The sequence below is a fragment of the Oncorhynchus nerka genome, linkage group LG9a (assembly GCF_034236695.1).
Source record: "Oncorhynchus nerka isolate Pitt River linkage group LG9a, Oner_Uvic_2.0, whole genome shotgun sequence".
Lineage (NCBI taxonomy): Eukaryota > Metazoa > Chordata > Actinopteri > Salmoniformes > Salmonidae > Oncorhynchus > Oncorhynchus nerka.
Genome location: NC_088404.1, coordinates 21,648,626 through 21,671,989, shown reverse-complemented (window position 1 = coordinate 21,671,989; position 23,364 = coordinate 21,648,626). Strand labels below are relative to the sequence as shown.

General features: G+C 43.8%; 2 protein-coding genes across 23 annotated transcripts in view; one reads left to right on the top strand and one right to left on the bottom strand.

Annotated features, from left to right (window-relative positions):
- LOC115134041 (CCR4-NOT transcription complex subunit 1-like) overlaps positions 1 to 12,768 on the top strand; it is a 40,100-nt gene extending 27,332 nt beyond the window's left edge. For 8 of the 21 annotated variants that reach the window (XM_029667592.2, XM_065022414.1, XM_029667588.2 and 5 more), the window contains exons 27-48: positions 187 to 264; positions 357 to 570; positions 841 to 992; positions 1,063 to 1,359; positions 1,455 to 1,595; positions 1,711 to 1,815; positions 1,951 to 2,070; positions 2,209 to 2,403; positions 2,542 to 2,684; positions 2,798 to 2,906; positions 3,077 to 3,246; positions 3,637 to 3,868; positions 9,305 to 9,553; positions 9,769 to 9,932; positions 10,046 to 10,163; positions 10,261 to 10,362; positions 10,449 to 10,622; positions 10,729 to 10,938; positions 11,097 to 11,277; positions 11,360 to 11,492; positions 11,619 to 11,753; positions 11,959 to 12,768. In XM_029667592.2, the coding sequence (XP_029523452.1) occupies positions 187 to 264; positions 357 to 570; positions 841 to 992; positions 1,063 to 1,359; positions 1,455 to 1,595; positions 1,711 to 1,815; positions 1,951 to 2,070; positions 2,209 to 2,403; positions 2,542 to 2,684; positions 2,798 to 2,906; positions 3,077 to 3,246; positions 3,637 to 3,868; positions 9,305 to 9,553; positions 9,769 to 9,932; positions 10,046 to 10,163; positions 10,261 to 10,362; positions 10,449 to 10,622; positions 10,729 to 10,938; positions 11,097 to 11,277; positions 11,360 to 11,492; positions 11,619 to 11,753; positions 11,959 to 12,037 (3,501 nt within the window). In that variant the 3' untranslated portion in view covers positions 12,038 to 12,768. Of the gene's footprint in view, positions 1 to 186; positions 265 to 356; positions 571 to 840; positions 993 to 1,062; positions 1,360 to 1,454; positions 1,596 to 1,710; positions 1,816 to 1,950; positions 2,071 to 2,208; positions 2,404 to 2,541; positions 2,685 to 2,797; positions 2,907 to 3,076; positions 3,247 to 3,636; positions 3,869 to 5,948; positions 6,928 to 9,304; positions 9,554 to 9,768; positions 9,933 to 10,045; positions 10,164 to 10,260; positions 10,363 to 10,448; positions 10,623 to 10,728; positions 10,939 to 11,096; positions 11,278 to 11,359; positions 11,493 to 11,618; positions 11,754 to 11,958 lie in introns of those variants that run through there. The other 13 variants (XM_029667603.2, XM_029667602.2, XM_029667601.2 and 10 more) reach the window with 7 other exon arrangements.
- A 28-nt stretch (positions 12,769 to 12,796) lies between these two features.
- Positions 12,797 to 18,137, bottom strand: LOC115134042 (N-lysine methyltransferase setd6). 2 transcript variants are annotated; one of them, XM_029667604.1, is made up of 9 exons: positions 17,979 to 18,137; positions 17,615 to 17,686; positions 17,314 to 17,458; positions 17,097 to 17,238; positions 16,804 to 16,998; positions 14,358 to 14,481; positions 14,077 to 14,257; positions 13,820 to 13,962; positions 12,797 to 13,423 (listed from the first exon to the last, which is right to left on the bottom strand). In XM_029667604.1, the coding sequence occupies exons 1-9, from the start codon at positions 18,003 to 18,005 to the stop codon at positions 13,103 to 13,105; spliced, it is 1,350 nt and encodes a 449-aa protein (XP_029523464.1). In that variant the 5' UTR covers positions 18,006 to 18,137; the 3' UTR covers positions 12,797 to 13,102. The 2 variants fall into 2 exon arrangements, with proteins under 2 accessions (XP_029523464.1, XP_064878492.1); XM_065022420.1 differs by having other exon boundaries at positions 18,094 to 18,129.
- Positions 18,138 to 23,364: the final 5,227 nt, after the last annotated feature.

Genomic DNA, 23,364 nt, shown 5'->3' with positions numbered 1-23,364 from the left:
TCCAGAGGAAGCAAAGCATGTGCGCAATATTTTTGTAAAAAAACTTTTTGTTTAGGAGCCAATAGCTCTCTGGGTAATTTATTTTGACTTGTTAGCACTGGGTTTGTGTATTGGCACATTTCCTATCTATTATGCCTTCAATGTTTTTAAGAGCAGGTTGACTTAAAAGCCATTTAATATCCTCAGATTTTTCGACCCCAGAATCCCTGGACGATGGCCATCATGAATGTTCTGGCAGAGCTGCATACAGAGCATGATCTCAAGGTCAGGGAACCCCTTCTCTTTCATCTACCAGTCACACCATGTTTCTAAAAGTTTTCAGGTACTGATTTGTCATTGTGCTTTTCTCACTACAGCTGAACTTGAAGTTTGAGATTGAGGTGCTGTGTAAGAACTTATCATTTGACATCAATGACCTGAAGCCTGGCACCCTTCTGAAGGACAAAGACAAGTTGAAGAGCCTGGAGGAACAGCTCTCTGCACCAAAGAAAGAGTCCAAGCCCCCTGAAGAAATGCTCCCTGTTGTTAGCACAGGTATCCAGCACTTTCAAATTGGGATGCCCCTTGTCGGTGTGTGAATATCTTTCTAACAAATGTATTTGAATGTTTGTTTCATCTGATTGTGATGTTGGTCCCCATGTATATTGAAATGGAAATATTTCATCATAATTTGTTGAATGATTTTAGCTCATCGTATTGATCATTTCAATTTCAGTAACCTACATTTGTTCAAGTGTTTTGCCAAGAACATTTAACCCATTGCTTTTTTTATTTGTTCTGTTCATCGAGCTGCTGCTCTCGGGCTGTATTTTAATCAAAATAGCATTTTGTAACCAACAGGAGACTTTCTTCCATTTGCAGCTGCGCCATCCACTCCTGCCCCAACCACCACTTGCTCAGCTACTGGTCCCCCTACCCCACAGTTTAGCTATCATGACATCAATGTGTACGCCCTTGCAGGGCTAGCCCCTCACATCAATATCAACATCAACGTAAGTAGCACTCTTACTCAAACACCTGGGTTGTGACCTACACATGGTACTAAGACTTCTCTCCCTGCAGATCCCCTTGCTCCAAGCCCACCCTCAGCTGAAGCAGTGTGTGAGACAGTCCATTGAGCGGGCCGTGCAGGAGCTCGTCCACCCTGTGGTGGACCGTTCCATCAAGATCGCCATGACTACCTGCGAGCAGATTGTCAGGAAGGACTTTGCCCTGGACTCCGAGGAGTCGCGCATGCGTGTGGCTGCCCATCACATGATGCGTAACCTGACCGCCGGCATGGCCATGATCACCTGCCGGGAGCCCCTGCTCATGAGTATCGCTACCAACCTGAAGAACAGCTTTGCCGCAGCCCTCAGGGTACAGTCGCCTTCATTCACATCCACAAAGCACTATATAAAATAAGTCTTATTAGTGTTCCTTTTGCTTATAGCTTTGGTCCTGTCTCCCTCCAGGCCCCCACCCCCCAGCAGAGAGAGATGATGGAGGAGGCTGCTGCTAGGGTTGCCCAGGACAACTGTGAGCTGGCCTGCTGCTTCATCCAGAAGACTGCAGTGGAGAAGGCTGGCCCAGAGATGGACAAGAGACTGGCCACGGTTAGTGGTTATGGGCTCATCACCATATTGGCACTGGGATGCTGCTCTTGTCTGTATACTGTCCACAACTTTTGTATGATGGCTGACTTGTACCTTTACGCTTTCTCTCCTGTAGGAATTTGAGCTGAGGAAGCACGCCCGTCAGGAGGGTCGTCGCTACTGCGACCCTGTGGTGCTGACCTACCAGGCAGAGCGCATGCCAGAGCAGATCAGACTCAAGGTGAGCACACCTAGTTTTTGGCACTCCACTTTCTCTCCTATTATCGGTATAGTCAAGAAAACGTAAATTAAAAAATGTTTTATCAAAGACTGCGTTTGCATCTAGACTATTTACTGAGCTAAATTTCTACCACAGGTTGGAGGAGTAGACCCCAAACAGCTGGCGGTGTACGAGGAGTTTGCCAGGAATGTTCCAGGCTTCCTACCCAGCAACGACCTGTCTCAGCCCACTGGATTCCTTGCCCAGCCCATGAAGGTAGACTCTCATACCACTGGAAGAGAGAACTCCCTGAAATTGCATTTTCTGCTGTCTTTGACATAACCCAATCTGATTTTAAGCTTAAGAACTTTACTCAAGTAGCATATAAATGTCTCTGTCCTGTGTTTATTACAGCAACAGGCATGGGCCACAGACGATGTGGCTCAGATTTATGACAAGTGCATGGCGGACCTGGAGCAGCACCTCCATGCCATCCCCCCAGCGCTGGCCATGAACCCCCAGACTCAATCCCTGCGCAGTCTGCTGGAGGCAGTGGCCCTGGCCAGGAACTCCCGGGATGGCATTGCTGCTCTGGGCCTGCTGCAGAAGGTTAGGGACTACTCCGCACACAACAACACTAGGAAAACATACATGGATAGAAAAGTTGTTTAGCTGTCTTTATGAATACACCGGTCTCAGTAGAAAAGATCTCTTCCGGTGTCCCTCATCTCTCCTTCCTTGTTCTAGGCTGTGGAGGGTCTGCTCGATGCCACCAGTGGTGCCGATGCTGACTTGCTCCTGCGGTACAGAGAGTGTCACCTGCTGGTGCTCAAAGCCCTCCAGGACGGACGGGCATACGGACCACAATGGTGCAACAAACAGATTACCAGGTTGGTATCCCCTTAACCCTCCTGTTGGTTGGGTTAATTTTTTTGCTCGAATGAAGAGGGGAAACTAAATCCACTCATTAATTTAATGTTTGTGATATCTTTACTTGTTCCAGGTGCCTAATTGAGTGCCGTGATGAGTACAAGTACAATGTGGAGGCTGTGGAGCTGCTGATCAGAAACCACCTGGTCAACATGCAGCAGTACGACCTGCACCTGGCACAGGTAAACACCACTACACACACCTTTTATTAAGCATTGAGATATTCTAGTGTGAGCAATGCCATCTGTCAATAGTCCATCTTGATTCTATACAACGGAATAATGGGCATGTGGTGTATTCCGTCCCTTTGTCACTATCTTAAAACCCCTGTGTGTATGTTTCTCTTGTCTAGTCTATGGAGAACGGTCTGCACTACATGGCAGTGGCATTTGCCATGCAGCTGGTAAAGCTGCTGCTGGTGGATGAGCGCAGTGTGAGCCACATCACAGAGGCCGACCTGTTCCACACCATCGAGACTCTGATGAGAACCAGCGCACACTCTAGGGCCAATGCACCCGAGGGGTGAGTCCTTTTCTGTCCTAATTTAATTAGGATTTTGGGTTGTGTTCATTAAGACACACTGTAAAATGGGTGTTAATATACTGAACAAAAATATGAATGCAACCATTTCAAAGATTTTACTGCGTTGGTTCACATGAGGAAATCAGTCAATTGAAATACATTTATTATGCCCTAATCTATGGGATATTTTTTTAATATCAGCTCATAAAACATGGGACTAACACTTTACACGTGGCGTATTTATATTTTGTGGTTTAGGTTGTCCCTATTTTCAGTTCATTGTCTTCCATTTGGTGCACAATGAATAAGACCTTGGAGATGTGGAGTTTATTGGGGTGTTGGTGTACATATGTTTAGTTTTCTAACTGATTTCTGTCCTGTGATCCCCAGGCTTCCTCAGCTGATGGATGTGGTCCGCTCTAACTACGAGGCCATGATTGACCGGGCCCATGGAGGACCCAACTTTATGATGCACTCTGGCATCTCGCAAGCGTCTGAGTACGACGACCCGCCGGGCCTAAGGGAGAAGGCGGAGTACTTGCTGAGGGAATGGGTCAACCTGTACCACTCTGCAGCCGCTGGCCGGGACAGCACCAAGGCCTTTTCTGCTTTTGTGGGCCAGGTACAGCACACACACTTGTCTTTTAACCGTCTTTGCCTTATGACAGGTTCCTCCAAGGCAGTTACCTGGTTTGCCTTAAAATACACAGCACAAGTCATGTCCTTGACAGAGTTGGTCTTAGTGCTCATGGTAGCAACCCCATTATCTTGGAACCCACTGCTGTGCTCACCAAGCAGCAGTGTTACTTATGAAACTGGACATTTATACTAAAATCTTAGTAATTTGTGTTCCTGGATCCATTCACAGCATTACAAGGCTATGTTGAGACAATGACTTATCAATGACCCAAGCCCAGCTCCGCTAACCCCTACCATTGTGACGCTGAGTTGTCATAATGCTTCAGCAAATGAACATTACACGGTGTTGGTAGACACAATGTAACTTAATTTATGTCCCTCTGAATGCCTCTGCTGATCCTACAGCTATTGTATGCAGTAATCATGTGCCTATGAACCAGAGTTATAACTGTTAGCACTGAGGTGGTGTGCCCTAGCACTGTATGCAGCTCACCCTGCACTAATATAAATAGCATGAGCATGTCTACTTCTGCTAAGCTTCCCAGTAAAGCGTCAAGCATCCCAGAGAAGTTCAAAAAAAAAATATCCCACGTTAACATATGTAGCTTATGACACAAGGTTCATGAAATTAATAACTTGCTAGTAACAGATATTCATATTCTATCTCTGAAACTCACTTGAATAATACCTTTGATACAGTGGTAGCAATACATGGTTATAAAATCTACTGAAAAAACAAATGCCAATGGTTGAGATGTTGTTTTTATATTCAGAACCACATTCCTGAAAAGCTTTGAAGATCTCATGTTAAATACTGTTGAAGTAATACGGCTACATGTTCATCTGCCTCACCTATAGCCCATTCTGGTGGGAAGCTGCTATAGATCACCAGAGCGTCTGCTAAATGACTTAAATGTAAATGTGTGAAATGCTTGATAATATACAGTCGTGGTCAAAAGTTGAGAATGACACAAATATTAATTTCCACAAAGTTTGCTGCTTCAGTGTCTTTAGATATTTTTGTCAGATGTTACTATGGAATACTGAAGTATAATTACAAGCATTTCATAAGTGTCAAAGGCTTTTATTGACAATTACATGAAGTTGATGTAAGGAGTCAATATTTACAGTGTTGACCCTTCTTTTTCAAGTCCTCTGCAATCCACCCTGGCATGCTGTCAAATTAACTTCTGGGCCACATCCTGACTGATGGCAGCTCATTCTTGCATAATCAATGCTTGGAGTTTGTCAGAATTTGTGGAGTTTTGTTTGTCTTGAGGATTGACCACAAGTTCTCAATGGGATTAAGGTCTGTGGAGTTTCCTGGCCATGGATCCCAAATATCAATGTTTTGTTCCCCGAGCCACTTAGTTATCACTTTTGCCTTATGGCAAGGTGCTCCATCATGCTGGAAAAGGCATTGTTCGTCACCAAACTGTTCCTGGATGGGTGGGAGAAGTTGCTCTTGGAGGATGTGTTGGTACCATTCTTTTTTCATGGCTGTGTTCTTAGGCAAAATTGTGAGTGAGCCCACTCCCTTGGCTGAGAAGCAACCCCACACATGAATGGTCTCAGGATTCTTTACTGTTGGTAGTGCTCACCTTGTCTTCTCCGTACAAGGTTTTATCCGGATGCCCCAAACAATCGGAAAGGGGATTCATCAGAGAAAATGACTTTACCCCAGTCCTCAGCAGTCCAATCCCTGTACATTTTGCAGAATATCAGTCTGTCCCTGATGTTGTTCCTGGAGAGAAGTGGCTTCTTTGCTGCCCTCGACACCAGGCCATCAAATTTTTCGCCTCCCTGTGCGTGCAGATGCACCCACACCTGCCTGCTGCCATTCCTGAGCAAGCTCTGTACTGGTGGTGCCCCGATCCCGCAGCTGAATCAACTTTAGGAGACGGTCCTGACGCTTGCTGGACATTTTTGGGCGCCCTGAAGCATTCTTCACAACAATTGAACCACTCCTTGATGATCTAATAAATGGTTGATTCAGGTGCAATATCCTTGCCTGTGAAGCCTTTTTTTTGTGCAAAGCAATGACGGCACGTGTTTCCTTGCAGGTAACCATGGCTGACAGAGGAAGAACTATGATTCCAAGCACCACCCTCCTTTTGAAGCTTCCAGTCCGTTATTTGAACTCAATCCGCATGACCGTGATCTCCAGCCTTGTCCCTGTCAACAGTCACACAACAGTCACACCAGTGTTAACGAGAGAATCACTGACATGTCAGCTGGTCCTTTTGTGGAAGGGCTGAAATGCAGTGGAAATGTTTTTGGGGATTCAGTTCATTTGCATGGCGAAGAGGGACTTGGCAATTAATTGCAATTCATCTGATCACTCTTCATAACATTCTGGAGTATATGCAAATTGCCATCATACAAACTGAGGCAGCAGTGAAACTTCTCAACTTTTGACCATGACTGTATGTGATATCAACAGAGGTATATTTTCTGGGTGATTTTTAAATATTGACTGGCTTTCATCAAGTTGCCCACTCAAGAAAAAGCTTCAAACTGTAACCAGTGCCTGCAACCTGGTTCAGGTTATCGGTCAACCTACCAGGGTAGTTACCAACAGGAATGAAATCATCATATATTGATCACATCTTTACTAATGCTGCAGAAATTTGCTTGAAAGCAGTATCTGGATGTAGTGATCACAATATAGTAGCCATATCTAGGATAACCAAAGTTCTAAAGGCTGGGCCTAATATAGTGTATGAGGTCATACAATACATTTTGTAGCGATTCCTATGTTGATGTAAAGAGTTTGTTGGTCTGTGGTGCCGCTGGACACATTTATGAAATTGCTTATTCCAATTACTAATAAGCATTCACCCATTAAGAAAATGACTAAAAACGGTTAAATCCCTGTTGATTGAGGAATTGAAAAATTGTATGGTTGAGAGGGATGAGGCAAAAGGAATGGCAAATAAGTCTGCCTGCACAACCGATTGGCAAAGGTATTGAGAAATCATGATTAAACAATCAAATAAACTGTACTTTTCCAAGTAAAACTGACCAAATTATGAAAGACAAGCGGTGTAATTTTGAATTCTGTGAAGTGAGTGTGGAAGAGGAACAAATTGTCTATCAATAATGACAGGACACCGGGGTCAGACAACTTGGATGGAGAAGTACTGAGGATAATAAGACTATATTACCACTCCTATTTGCCATATTTTCAATTTAAGACTACTAGAAATTGTGTGCCCTCAGGCCTGGAGGGAAGCGTAAGTCATTCCGCTACCTAAGAATAGTAAAGCCCCCTTTACTGGCTCAAATAGCAGACCAATCAGCCTATTACCAACCATTAGTTAACTTTTGGGGAAAAAATGGTTTGATCAGATACATTATTTTACAGTAAACAAACTTTCAGCTGCTTATAGGAAAGGACATTCAACAAGCTCAGCTGTTACACAAATTACTGTTTGGCTGAGAAATTGAAAAGATTTTTAAATTTTTATTTTACCTTTTATTTAACTAGGCAAGTCAGTTAAAGAACAAATTCTTATTTTCAATGACAGCGGGTTAACTGCCTGTTCAGGGGCAGAACGACAGATTTGTACCTTGTCAGCTCGGGGGTTTGAACTTGCAACCTTCCGGTTACTAGTCCAACGCTCTAACCACTAGGCTACCCTGCCGCCCTGTTAAATTTCAGTGTCGCTTTTGACATTATCGATCATAGTCTGCTTGTGGAGACTTTTTATTTTTTATTATGGCTTTACACCCCTGCTATATTGTGAGTAAGGAGTTACCTGTCTAACAGGACACAAGGTGTACTTTAATAGATGCCTTTCCAACATAATCCAGGTAGAATCATGAATTCCCCAGGGCAGCTGTCTAGGCCTCTTTTTTTTCTCATGAGTAAAGCCAGTGTCTGTATGCAGATTGTTTTTCTTTATTATTTATCTGTTATTTTACCAGGTAAGTTGACTGAGAACACGTTCTCATTTGCAGCAACGACCTGGGGAATAGTTACAGGGGAGAGGGGGATGAATGAGCCAATTGTAAACTGGGGATTATTAGGTGACTAATGGTTTGAGGGCCAGATTGGGAATTTAGCCAGGACACCGGGGTTAACACCCCTACTCTTACGATAAGTGCCATGGGATTTTTAATGACCTCAGAGAGTCAGGAGACCCGTTTAACGTCCCGATAGACGGCACCCTACACAGGGCAGTGGGATATTTTTTTAGACCAGAGGAAAGAGTATCTCCTACTGGCCCTCCAACACCACTTCTAGCAGCATCTGGTCTCCCATCCAAGAACTGACCAGGACCAACCCTGCTTAGCTTCAGAAGCAAGCAAGCAGTGGTATGCAGGGTGGTATGCTGCTGAATGACTCCACCTATACTCGTCAGCGACTGAAATGACTGCACCACTTAACAAAAAGCTGCAGTTTCAGAATGGGTGGCAAGGAATAAGTTAGCCCTAAATATTTCTAAAACTAAAAGCATTGTATTTGGGACAAATCATTCACTTTAACTTCAAATAAATATTGTAATGAATGTGGAAATTGAGAATGTTGAGGTGACTAAACTGCTTGGAGTAACCCTGGATTGTAAACTGTCATGGTCAAAACATGTTGATACAACAGTAGCTAAGATGGGGAGAAGTCTGTCCATAATAAAGCGCTGCTCTGCCTTAACAACACTAGAAACAAGGCAGGTCCTACAGACCCTAGTTTTGTCGCACCTGGTCTACTGTTCAGTCGTGTGGTCCGGTGCCACAAAGAGGGACTTAGGAAAATTGCAATTGGCTCAGAACAGGGCAACACGACTGGCCCTTAAATGTACACGGAGAGCTAACATTAATGATATGCTTGTCAATCTTTCCTGGCTCAGTGGTAGAGAGTGACTTCATCACTACTTGTTTTTGTAAGACGTGTTGACAAGCTGAATACACCGAGCTGTCTGTTTTTAAACTACTAGCACACAGCTTGGACACCAACGCATACCCCACAAGACATGCCACCAGAGGTTTCTTCACAATCCCCAAGTCCAGAACAGACTATGGGAGGCGCACAGTACTACATAGAGCCATGACTACATTGATCTCTATTCCACATCAGGTAACTGATGCAAGCAGTAGAATCTGATAAAAATACACCTTATGGAACAGCGGGAAATGTGAAAAGATGCACAGCTACCGACACATGTGCAAGCACATTGTGTTATCATACATTTTGTGTTGTGGATATGTGGTGTTCTATGATGTAATGTAAGTGTCTTGGTGTGTTTGGACCCCAGGAAGAGTAGCTGCTTCCTTAGGACCAGATAATGGATCCCTAATAAAATTAAAATACACAGTAGCTGTTCATTTCAGGAAAAAATAAACAACAATTCTAACTACATTATGGGAGACGGTAGAAGCGAATGGCAATTCTCAATACTGTACTTACTGTCCTCCCCAGATGCACCAGCAGGGCATTCTGAAGACCGATGACCTGATCACGCGTTTCTTCCGGCTGTGCACAGAGATGTGTGTGGAGATCAGCTACCGCGCCCAGGCCGAGCAGCAGCACAATCCTGCAGCCAGCGCCGCCATCATCAGAGCCAAGTGCTACCACAACCTGGACGCCTTTGTTCGCCTCATCGCTCTGCTGGTCAAGCACTCTGGAGAGGCCACCAACACAGTCACCAAGATCAACCTGCTCAACAAGGTAAGAATTAGGAGGATGCTCACCATGGAGGCTGAATAATAAGCTTTCTGCTTTGTAAAGATCTCTCAAAGACAATCTTACATTTGAAAACCTCAAACTGCAATATCAACTAAATGTTTTTTTTCTTTTTTTTTATACACATCAGATTTAAGATAAGAAATGCTCTTGATGTCATGATTACTGGGCTCATCTGAATGCCCCTTGACTGGTCTCAGGTTCTAGGTATTGTGGTTGGAGTGCTGATCCAGGACCATGATGTAAGACAGACAGAGTTTCAGCAGTTGCCTTACCACCGCATCTTCATCATGCTGCTGCTTGAGCTCAATGCCCCCGAGCATGTGCTGGAGACCATCAACTTCCAGACCCTCACCGCCTTCTGGTAAATGCTGCCATGTCTGTTAGACAATATTGATCACTGATTGTCAAGACATCTTAAAGGTTACTTTCCTCAACTCCGTATGATGTATATTTCTTTTCCCCTTATATCCACAGCAACACTTTCCACATCCTGAGGCCTACCAAAGCCCCTGGCTTTGTCTACGCTTGGCTGGAGTTAATCTCTCACCGGATCTTCATCGCCAGGATGCTGGCACACACCCCACAGCAGAAGGCAAGGACAAGTCACTAACGTGTTAATGCAATGTCTGGGTGGGTGTTTTTGCTGCATAAAAGCAACCACTGATAACCTTTGCTTTCTTTTCTCTTAGGGTTGGCCCATGTATGCCCAGCTGCTCATTGATCTTTTCAAATACCTAGCGCCCTTCCTGAGGAATGTTGAGCTCAACAAACCTATGCAAATCCTCTACAAGGTATGTAAACTGCTCTAAATGTTAGTTTTTTTCCCCCTTGAAATGACTAGTAACCTGACTGACTGGATTTTTCTCCTGTCCCTCAGGGTACCCTGCGTGTCCTGCTTGTCTTGCTGCATGACTTCCCAGAGTTCCTGTGTGACTACCACTACGGCTTCTGTGATGTCATCCCGCCCAACTGCATCCAGCTCCGCAACCTGATCCTGAGTGCCTTCCCACGCAATATGAGACTTCCAGACCCCTTCACTCCCAATCTGAAGGTAAAGCTGAATGACAGACCCTAAATACATTATTACACAGGAAATGGTCTTCTGTAACTCTTAAGGTTTAGTCAATATTTTTTTTGTTTTACTTTTTCTTTACTAGGTTGACATGCTCAGCGAGATCAACATTGCTCCACGCATCCTCACTAACTTCACCGGAGTGATGCCCTCTCAGTTCAAGAAGGATCTGGACTCGTACCTGAAGACGCGCTCCCCTGTCACCTTCCTCTCTGAGCTCCGCAGCAATCTGCAGGTAGGGGGCGCCACTCTGGGTCCCTGGAAGTATTTGCAGCACGACACATCTTTAGACCAGGTTAAGTTTTGTTTCTGAAGTATCATCATACATGGGGGTTTCATTGCGTGTCTGTAGATCTAAGCAATGCAATCTGGAAACAAAACTAGTCTCCTTCCATTGCGTAGTGTTGGTTTTACATTTTTGTTCTCCCTTTTTACCCAACAACCCTCTTCTAGGTGTCAAATGAGCCAGGCAATCGTTACAACATCCAGCTGATCAATGCACTGGTGCTGTATGTGGGGACCCAGGCCATCGCACACATCCACAACAAGGGCAGCACTCCCTCCATGAGCACCATCACTCACTCAGCCCACATGGACATCTTCCAGAACCTGGCTGTGGACCTGGACACTGAGGGTAAGAGACACACACACACACGAAAGCAAACTTTTTTTTGTTTTTTGTATACAGTGGTATTCTCTCATTCCTTTGTTCCCAGGGCGCTATCTCTTCCTGAATGCGATTGCTAATCAGCTGCGCTACCCAAACAGCCACACCCATTACTTCAGCTGCACCATGCTCTACCTGTTTGCTGAGGCCAACACGGAGGCAATCCAGGAGCAGATCACCAGGTAAATGTTGTTCTCTACAAAAAGTTATTGCATCTGAAAACCAGGCATTGCAGAACTACCTGCATTTCGTGGATCTGTTTCCTTTCCAAGTGTATTTTGTTTAGTAGCTTTTGCTCCTGTCTGCAGGGTTCTTCTGGAGAGGCTGATTGTGAACAGGCCTCACCCCTGGGGACTGCTCATCACGTTCATCGAGCTCATCAAGAACCCTGCCTTCAAGTTCTGGAGCCACGACTTTGTGCACTGTGCCCCGGAGATCGAGAAGTATGTGCTCATTCACTCTCTACCAGAGTTGGCTTCTCACTCAGCTGAGATGACTTCACCTGCAGAGTAGATGCTGGAGGATAACCAGTTAGCAGCATGTTGTGTTCATGCTCTGCTTTATTCAACAACAAAGAAATATCATTCTAAGATAAGCTGCAATGGAAGGACTTGGATTAAAAGCCCTCCGCTGTCTTCTCTCTCTCAGGTTGTTCCAGTCAGTGGCTCAGTGCTGCATGGGGCAAAAGCAGGCTCAGCAGGTGATGGAGGGCACTGGTGCCAGTTAGTCAGCCAGCCTGCAGGAGAGATGCTAGGGCCAAACCCTCAATCCCTGGACCCACCCCACAGATGCGCCCCCCATTACTGTTAGCACTGGATGAACTGGAAACGCTGATTTGAAGTTTAAGGACTGCTGCTCATGGATCTTTTTGTTTTTTGGGGGGGAGGGGGCCTGGATATGGAGAAGTTGAATGCTGTTTAATATAATTTTGATGTAAATATTAAAAGGGAGAGAGCTCCTTGTCTGAAAGGAGTGTCCAACAAATTATCTAACATGTAAAGATGATACGTGTACAGACACACATTCACTTACTACCAAAGCCCTGTTTTGTCTCCCTCCTACATTGTTCGTTTTACATATTTCTTGACTGATTTATTTGCGTTGAGGCTTAATGGATAGTGGATGTAATAAAAAGCAGCCCAATTTGAGTGGGAAGAAAGGCAGTGCACTAGATTCTCCTGGGTTCACTCCTTTATCTGCTTGGGGTGTGGTGGGGGTCAATGGTCTTTCCATTTTAAAGTGTGTTAGGTTCTCCCCGGCACTTGGAAAATTTGAAATGACTAATTGAACCTTAATTTGTACAAAGATCCAAATTGTGGACCAATACAGCCCATTTTGTAAGGATTTTGAATGTTTTGTAAATGTATTGGTCCGTGTGTATTTTGTAGTCCTTTAGTTCTTGCTACTTATTTCCTGTATGCATACTGTAGTTAACTCATTAAAAACAATTCAACTGCATTTGTTTCCCTCAGTGATAACAAATGGAGACTGCTGTTTGTTTTATTATGCAAAACATGATAGCAGTTCACTCGACAGCTGCAGCCACCGGTTTGGGTCCATTGTCGGTTTGGGTAACTTATAGTGACTCATGAAGGACCTTGTATGGCGCAGTACTTCCAACAGTCTCAAAGAAGCCATTGCTCATCAGTCACATACAAATTCACAAGGATATACAGTTAAATCAGTTTTCCAAATATGTTCAGTTATAATAGGCCTAAAGCTGGCCACTGGCTCTAACCCTTTAGGCTAGTTTTGAGTGGAGATCATAAATCGCTGTGCTTTTTGTGGCAACTTATGGTTTGGTGAGCTCCAGAAGCTGATGCAGGATAGTCTTCTGTCCGTAGCGGACCTGGAGTGCTCTCCTCTGCCGGCTGCTCAGTTTTGCATAGCCATCTTCATCCTCCAGCAGCACCTTGTCTTTCAGCATGTCCTCCCCATAAGAGTCCAGTGTGAAGCGGGCTGCAGCGTGCACCAGATGCCTCCAGAGAGGGGGCAGACTAGGCAGGCCCTCGTTGGAGAGTGCCTGCAACATTTTCTCCTCGTCATCATCTGCCTCCTCCCAGCCTTCGTTCTCTCTGAAGTCCTCAAACTCCTCTACTGACATGCACAGGATCTAGGGAGAGGCAAACAATGTATTTTTTAAATTTTACCAGGCAAGTCAGTTAAGAAAAAAAAATCTTATTTTCAATGATGGCCTAGTAACAGTGGGTTAACTGCCTGTTCAGGGGCAGATTTGTACCTTGTCAGCTCGGGGGTTCTCTCTAACCACTAGGCTACCCTGCCGCCCCAGTAGTATACTGGATAGTCTTGATTATGAACTGGGTGGTTCGAGCCCTGAATGCTGAAAGCCGTGGTATATCGGACCACATACCACTTTTTTACAGCAATAAGGCACCTTGGGGTTTAATCTGGCCAATATACCACGACTAAGAACAGCCGTGGTGTATTTGCCAAATACCCCACCCCCTCATTGCTTAAATATTCAATTATGAGCTCTTAATATGGTTACCTTGAGTGTTGTGTACATCTCTGTGTCAGTGAGGGACCCTGACTTTCCGAAGATAAACACTCCCTTGTCTCCAACCATCTCCATCTCACACAAAAGACTCCACTTCTCCACAAGGAGGCGCTGTTCGGCTTCAGACCGAGTCACTGAGATGTGGAAGAGGATGGAACAGACGTGAATTTGTCAAAACCATAAGGACAATTTAGAAATCTGGTCACTAATTTGGGTTGATTCAGTTTGTGTATTAGTTGTCGGATCACCTTGCACAGCTGCTTTGTATACATTGGACATGGGTATGTCTGCCGTGTCGTTGCTATTACTTTGATATGGCTCGGCAAAGCCATACATGTGTAGGAGCTGCCAGTTGGCCATCTGACCATATGTGTTGAACACTTCCTCTCCTTTCCGGATACTTCGCACTGACACCATCTTCAAACACTCCTGTGAATGCAGAGAGAAAAAGGACATATCATATTCTTGCTATACACCCACTATATAGGATTAGTGAACAGAATGTCAACTGTAGGGGGGTTTTACTCACGGGTGTGTATTCCAGATTGGCGTTGTGATTTGACACATGGTTCAACATGTCCGCAATGGGCACCATCATGGGAGGATTGGGGTCCTTCTCATCCTCATCATCCTCATCCAGGGGCTCCTGGAAACTGCAGAGGAAATGAGAAATAGAGTGGATTATGGGATTGTATTCAGAGCCAGACAGCAAACTGATCAGCACTTGAAGAGTATCAGTAGCACTACAAAAACGTCAAACACTCCAGCCGTTCCATCAAAATGGACAACATACTGAAGAAAGACAAATCCTTGACAGGTAAATCACCTCCAAAGCTTGATGGACCATGAAGCTGGACACAAGTAATGAGGGAGAAGGTGAATGTTGTTTAAACAGCCATGAAGTTTTTCCTTATAGTACTGTATAGTAAGACACTGGTCTCACCTGGGGTGTAGCCTCTGCCGAGTCCCCAACAACCGGATGTTCCGGTTTTCAGGGGAAATGGGAAAAGAGCCTGTGATGAGTCACGCGACTTCCACTTTTGGATTGTAACACTCCACTCCATCTTAACTCCTCCACATTTACTGAATTGGTTGAACAGTGCAGAAGAGAACCTCCTGACAGTTTTTTCTTCTCGTCAAGAACAGTATGTAGGGGAACTAGTTTTGTGTATTTCTTTCACACCTGCTATGTTAGGTTACCTGGGGTGTGGTGTGGAAATCATCCAATCACACAAGAGGGGTGTGTTGTGTGGAAATCATCACCCAATCACAGGAGTGGCTTTTGAAGGAATATTGTAGAGAATCTGGGTTGAACGTATGCTGCCAGAAACAAACCTGGTTCCCCCAAAACACATCAGCAACATTTTAATTTGCTGTTCCTTAGCTTGGTTATCCAGTTACACTTCAGCTTTATCAGTGATTTGTGTGAAATGAATAATACAAATGTGGGCTTAAATTGTAAATACAAAGATATTGACTTATACATAGAAGTACTATCAACTTCTGTAACTGTTCAATTATGCACCTTTGAAGTGTAACCGATTGCTTTGCAGTAGCGGTCTTCACGGGTCCAACAATTTTCTAACTTGTATTTATTATCATTTGTTTTATCATCATTATTATTATTGTAGGCATATTTAAAACATCTAAGCCAGTTCTTTATATATGCAAAAAGTATTGTTTCATTTTGTTGATACATTTTAAAAATTGTGTTCAAACTGTCTTTTTAATTTTGTTCTAAGTATTTAGTTGAAGATTAGTTTTCAAAAAAATAGACCTGTTGTAAAATAAATAGCATTATCCTATTGCTGTAATTTGTTGGGTAGGTCTGCGGTAGGCACTTGCTTTGTTGGTAATTTCAGCAAGCTAGGCCTGTACAAAACTTTTGTTTAGGTTTAAACCAGTTCTTTAAATAGGATATGCAACACGTGTTTTGTTTAATTCTGTTGAGACAGAATGCAATATAATAACCTGTTCATATTTTCCCAATAACATGACTCAGGCCTACTTTTGATATTACCCTAATAAAGATATGAAACGTTTGTGAAGGTTTAGTGTGTTATGGCTATTATTAGGCTTAGCTATGAAGGCAGTGCACATCAGCGTTTCAACTGACTCCTGAACTTGAGGTGCGGAAGACTGTTTTAGGCCCACCAGTTACTCCTTTAAATCTAACAATATTATGCTTATCTTTGTAAAAAAAAATATTCTGATTGAAAATTAACAAATTTGCCCCCTTCTTTACGACTATATCTCTATAGCGGTAGTTAACTATCTGACAAGCATAAAGAAATGCATGTGGATGTCGGGAACATGGCGCTGGCACTCCTCAATCTTTCTCTTGGTCTCTCTAGAGCTAGGTTTCTCTTGCTTTATATTTTAAATATTAATATCATACAGTGGCGCTTAGGCCTATATAAATACAATGCTTGATGTATTTAGCACTCAAATCTCTGACAGCTGAACATTGAGGTGGACAAACAATAGGATATAACATTTTGAATATGCTACACATCGATGATTTTTGTATATATTTTTTTATTGGGTTATAGGCAGTTTTTAAGGACACATAACTGTGTATCATTTGGCCAATATCGCTCATTTATTGATGGCACTGGTAGCGGCCGGTCAGAGGTTTCTTTCTCGCTCTTTCTTTACATTTATTTACATTTACACTTTCTTCTCTCGGATCCGAAACGGCACAGTCTGTTTGGATCTGTTTTTCCACAGGCCTTTTTGGGAACTGGTCTGATTGTTCTCAGGTCCATTCGGAACAGGTCTTGGTTTTAAAATGTTTTAATTTATGCACATCTGGTCAGGTGGGAAAGCCACGGACCCAGTTCGGGAACAGGTCTAACTTTTTGAACCCGTGAAGACCTCTGCAATATGTTCCAAATGTACAAGCAGCTTAGTAGAAAGCCTGTCACCCCACTCCTCCTCATGCTTTCCTTGGTGCCTGAGCCATACAACCTCACCTGTAAGCCATGACAAAAGCCACCAGGCTTCTGTAGAGGTCCAGTGTATGTCTCTCTGGGTCCCACAGGTCAGGGTGTAACGTAATGAAAGGTAGGACGATGTCTTTGTACTCTTTCTGGATGTTGGTGAGGTCAGTATCCACCGCCTCTGGGATCCCTGTCCCCTTCAGGAGTCTGTCCCGCTCATCCTTTGACCTACAAATCACATCCACAAAATACAACTCAGAATACTCAAATGCAACAGTTTACTCAACTCAAGAATATTAGAACATACTGTATGTGTTTGCCCTTACCAGAACATGGGGTGATCCAGAGCTGTGAAGTCAGACCAGAGGGATAGGTAAGGCCTCCAGTGGGACTGGGGAGATGTGTACTCATACATCAGTGCCAGGAGGAGGGGCACCCATCCAGACGTGTTCTCCAGAGATGCTTTACCTAGGGAGGAACAGATGTTTTCTTTGGGGGCCTCCAATAAGAGGTGTGTGTGTGTGTGTGTGTGTGTGTTCTCACCCTCCTCCAGCACAGCCAGGACCTTGGTGGTGCCTTGGTGCAGAAGAGCCATTCTGGGTATAGTAAAGAGCAACTCTCCTTCATCTATGTCCTCCTTAGCCAGCATGCCATACTCTGCCACTGTGCCCTCATTGCTGATGTACACCTTGGTGAATGAATACAACTGAATGACCATTAACACAGAACCCATAGCAATAGTCTGGTGAGTTCCACCCCCAATACTCCTGTAGGTATGTGAAATACATGGCATTTTACAAATTGCAGACAATGTCTTTGTACGCTTTCTGATTGTTGTGATTACCTTGTTGTTGAGTTTCAGCCCCACTCCTTCACACCACTGTAGGAAGCTCTGGAGAGGGTCGCTGCCCTCTGTCTACACAGGAAACAAGGATCATCACACCATCAGACTCCCATGACCAAACAATAATCAATGATGCAGACTGGTAAGATTAAACATATTGACACGTGCAAAAAAAACACCACTATCAACGATTCTTATTCACCTAGTTTGCTAGTTATTCCTACGGGTTGGTAACTTTCAAGCTAGCTAGCATTCATAACTTGAAATCGTGAACCCATGAGCTAGCTAGCTAGTCGCATCACTAACAACAACGCGTTTTCCAACATACAAGTATGTAGCTTAGCAAAATAAACCATATCTCTACCTTGAGTCTTTTAGCATCGGTTGCCATGCTGTGCAAGAAATTGTGCTGTTGTACAACTCAAATATTAGTGTAATTCACGAATAATTTAATACAAAGTAGATTCCAGAAAGCTTACGCTATTGGTATGTGTTCATTTCCGCAAACCACGTGTGTCGCATCTTTGACGTCATGTCGCAGTACTACATGGTCATGTCAAAACATAGTAAAATATTTATTTAAATTTTTTAACTTTCTTTCGGCATGGTTGGTCATTGTGATTACATTTTAATTTCCCCCTTTATTTTTTTAATAATTCTGGCTGTGTTTATTATTGAAATACACTGCTCAAAAAAATAAAGGGAACACTTAAACAACACAATGTAACTCCAAGTCAATCACACTTCTGTGAAATCAAACTGTCCACTTAGGAAGCAACACTGATTGACAATAAATTTCACATGATGTTGTGCAAATGGAATAGACAACAGGTGGAAATTATAGGCAATTAGCAAGACACCCCCAATAAAGGAGTGGTTCTGCAGGTGGTGACCACAGACCACTTCTCAGTTCCTATGCTTCCTGGCTGATGTTTTGGTCACTTTTGAATGCTGGCGGTGCTTTCACTCTAGTGGTAGCATGAGACGGAGTCTACAACCCACACAAGTGGCTCAGGTAGTGCAGCTCATCCAGGATGGCACATCAATGCGAGCTGTGGCAAGAAGGTTTGCTGTGTATGTCAGCGTAGTGTCCAGAGCATGGAGGCGCTACCAGGAGACAGGCCAGTACATCAGGAGACGTGGAGGAGGCCGTAGGAGGGCAACAACCCAGCAGCAGGACCGCTACCTCCGCCTTTGTGCAAGGAGGAGCACTGACAGAGCCCTGCAAAATGACCTCCAGCAGGCCACAAATGTGCATGTGTCTGCTCAAACGGTCAGAAACAGACTCCATGAGGGTGGTATGAGGGCCCGACGTCCACAGGTTGGGGTTGTGCTTACAGCCCAACACCGTGCAGGACGTTTGGCATTTGCCAGAGAACACCAAGATTGGCAAATTCGCCACTGGCGCCCTGTGCTCTTTACAGATGAAAGCAGGTTCACACTGAGCACATGTGACAGACGTGACAGAGTCTGGAGACACCGCAGAGAACGTTCTGCTGCCTGCAACATCCTCCAGCATGACCGGTTTGGCGGTGGGTCAGTCATGGTGTGGGGTGGCATTTATTTTGGGGGGCCACACAGCCCTCCATGTGCTCGACAGAGGTAGCCTGACTGCCATTAGGTACCGAGATGAGATCCTCAGACCCCTCGTGAAACCATATGCTGGTGCGCTTGGCCCTGGGTTCTTCCTCATGCAAGACAATGCTAGACCTCATGTGGCTGGAGTGTGTCAGCAGTTCCTGCAAGAGGAAGGCATTGATGCTATGGACTGGCCCGCCCGTTCCCCAGACCTGAATCCAATTGAGCACATCTGGGACATCATGTCTCGCTCCATCCACCAACGCCACGTTGCACCACAGACTGTCCAGGAGTTGGCGGATGCTTTAGTCCAGGTCTGGGAGGAGATCCCTCAGGAGACCATCCGCCACCTCATCAGGAGCATGCCCAGGCGTTGTAGGGAGGTCATACAGGCACGTGGAGGCCACACACACTACTGAGCCTCATTTTGACTTGTTTTAATGACATTACATCAAAGTTAGATCAGCCTGTAGTGTGGTTTTCCACTTTAATTTTGAGTGTGACTCCAAATCCAGACCTCCATGGGTTGATAAATTTGATTTCCATTGATCATTTTTGTGTGATTTTGTTGTCAGCACATTCAACTATGTAAAGAAAAAAGTATTTAATAAGAATATTTCATTCATTCAGATCTAGGATGTGTTATTTTAGTGTTCCCTTTATTTTTTTGAGCAGTGTACATTATTTTATCATTTTTATATTGGTCAAATATTTGGGGATGCCTGACTTCCCTTGGCATCCATGAATACATGCCACTGCTCCTAACTAGTTCCTTACATCAAGTCTGTAGGGTTTGGGGGACAGAGTAATACCAAACACAGGGGTATAGTCAGGTACCCCTGCGTCCTCAGTCCAGACAAACTTGAAGTGTCTGAAGAGAGTAACCATGATGAGGAAGAGCTCCATGCGAGCGAGTCCTTCTCCAAGACACATTCGTGGCCCTGCAACAACAACAAACTGCATTACCTCTTTACTTCCTATGCAGTCAACAACATCAGTGATGCACCTTGTGTTGTTCTATCCCTCACCTGCAGAGAACGGCATGAAGGCCTCAGGCTTCTCAAACTCTCCCTGCTCGTTCAGGAAGTTTAAGGAGTTGAACTCATGGGGGAACTTCCACTGTCCCTCTTCGTACAGCACAGACGTGAGGTTTGTAATGATAAGAGTGCCCTAAAATAAGAGAAGAAGAAAGAAGAAAGTGCAAAGCTGTCATCAAGGCAAAGGGTGGCTACTTTGAAGAATCTCAAATCTAAAATATATTTTGATTTGTTTAACACTTTTTTGTTACCCTTGAATGAGTAGGTGTGTTCAGACTTTTGACTGGTACTGTATTTTCATGATTTTTAAATAAAATAAAATGAACTAGAATCATAGTTTCAGGTGGTCTTCACAGAAAATCAAAGATTCATAATTGCTAAATTACTGAAATGTGTTTTCTTGATTCCAACAATAGTATAGTTTTTGACGCTATTTCTTCTTCCTTGTAAGGCATGGTTGACCATAAGGTATTGGGGTCGTCCTGCAAAGTCCACACCCTTGGTGAAGTAATGACAATGTTTGGAACAAATAATGTAACTGATTTGAACACTGACGCCATTGATTCTTGACGCTATTTGATGCATAAAAATTGTACCATCTCAAGAGCTATCAAAGGATTCCCCAAACTCAGATGCAGCAGATTCCCAAATATTGGAATGGGTTGTGGACCAAGAGAAAAGCTTTTGGGTCTATTAATCTTCAGGATGAAGAAGAGGCAGATGCCTATGCACAGCAGAACGAACGAGCCAAATCAAGTCAGATTTTATTAGTCACATGCACCGAATACAACAGGTGTAGTAGACCTTACAGTAAAATGCTTAATTACGAGCCCCTAACCGGCAGTGCAGTTTCAAAAAATATGGATAAGAATAATAGATAAAAGTAACAAGTAATTAAAGATGATGATCTGTTGTTCTGTTCCACGCTGCACACTGCTCTTCCTACACACACAGGACATTCACACACGGGTGTACAAATGTTTACACACTGGCTATTGTGTACTTAAGTCATTGCCATTGCGGGAGGTAGGCCTATGCTTCTCGGTATGATAAACATTTGTGAACAAAAATAAGAAAACAAAACAGGCTGCTGAATTGAAGTTATATGCGACAATATAAGTTTGTATCATTCTTGTTATTCTCTAACTATAAATGTATGTACTAATAAAACCTTTTGGTAAAGGCTTTATTAGGTATATGCACTTTAAGACTTGTCATAAGCATGTATGACCACTTTATGTCTTATCATCTCACAATGATCTTGATTAAATAACAGCCATTTTGAGCCAGTTATGAATTAGAGGTATAACTTGGTCCTTGGCACGCAACCCTGGCCATTTCCACATTTCCATCTCTATTAGGGCTTCAACACCTATTGGCCTGCACAGAAGAACAATGTCTGGATATTGAAATCATGTAATGTTTTACTTACAGTTGAAGTCGGAAGTTTACATACACATTAGCCAAATACATTTCAACTCAGTTTCACAATTGCTGACGTTTAATCCTAGTTAAAATTCCCTGTCAGTTAGGATCACCACTTTATTTTAAGAATGTGAAATGTCAGAATAATAGTAGAGAGAAAGATATATTTCAGGTTTTATTTCTTCAATCACATTCCCAGTGGGTCAGAAGTTTACATACACTCAATCAGTATTTGGTAGCATTGCCTTTAAATTGTTTAACTTGGGTCAAACGTTTCGGGCAGCCTTCCACAAGCTTCCCACAATAAGTTGGGTGAATTTTGGTCCATTCCTCCTGACAGAGCTGGTGTAACTGCTGGAGTCAGGTTTGTAGGCCTCCTTGCTTGCACACACTTTTTCAGTTCTGCCCACAAATTTTCTACAGGATTGAGGTCAGGGCTTTGTGATACCTTGACTTTGTTGTCATTAAGCCATTTTGCAACAACTTTGGAAGTATGCTTGGGGTCATTGTCCATTTGGAAGACCCATTTGCGACCAAGCTTTAACCCCCCTGACTGATGTCTTGAGATGTTGCTTCAATATATCCACGTAATTTTCCTACCTCATGATGCCATTGATTTTGTGAAGTGCACCAGTCCCTCCTGCAGCAAAGCACCCCCACAACATGATGCTGCCACCCCCGTGCTTCATGGTTGGGATGGTGTTCTTTGGCTTGCAAGCCTCCCTGTTTTTCCTCCAAACATAACGATGATCATTATGGCCAAACAGTTCTATTTTTGTATCATCAGACCACAAGACTTTCTCCAAAAAGTATGATCTTTGTCCCCATGTGCAGTTGCAAACCGTAGTCTGGCTTTTTTATGGCGGTTTTGGAGCAGTGGCTTCTTCCTTGCTGAGCGGCCTTTCAGGTTATGTCGATATAGGACTCGTTTTACTGTGGATATAGATACTTTTGTACCTGTTTCCTCCAGCATCTTAACAAGGTCCTTTGCTGTTGTTCTGGGATTGATTTGCACTTTTCGCACCAAAGTACGTTCATCTTTAGGAGACCGAACGAGTCTCCTTCCTGCGCGGTATGACGGCTGCGTGGTTCCATGGTGTTTATACTTGTGTACTATTGTTTGTATTGTTTGTACTACTGTTTGTACTTGTGTACTATTGTTTGAACGTGTTACCTTCAGGCCTACAATTTACCTACAATACCTACAATTTTTTTCTGAGGTCTGGCTTATTTCTTTTGATTTTCCCATGATGTCAAGCAAAGTTTGAAGGTAGGCCTTGAAATACATCCACAGGCACACCTCCAATTGACTCAAATGATGTCAATTAGCCCATCAGATGCTTCTAAAGCCATGACATTATTTTCTGGAATTTTCCAAGCTGTTTAAAGGTACAGTCAACTTAGTGTATGTAAACTTCTGACCCACTGGAATTGTGATACAGTGAATTATTAGTGAAATAATCTGTCTGTAAACAATTGTTGGAAAAATTACTTGTGTCATGCAGAAAGTAGATGTCCAACCTATCTCCTGAATCTGCCTCCTCAACCCTCCTCTCCTCCCTTTCTGCATCCTTTGACTCTCTATCCTCCAGGCCGGCTCGGTCCTCCCCTCCCGCTCCGTGGCTCGACGACTCATTGCGAGCTCACAGAACAGGGCTCCGGGCAGCCGAGCGGAAATGGAGGAAAACTCGCCTCCCTGCGGACCTGGCA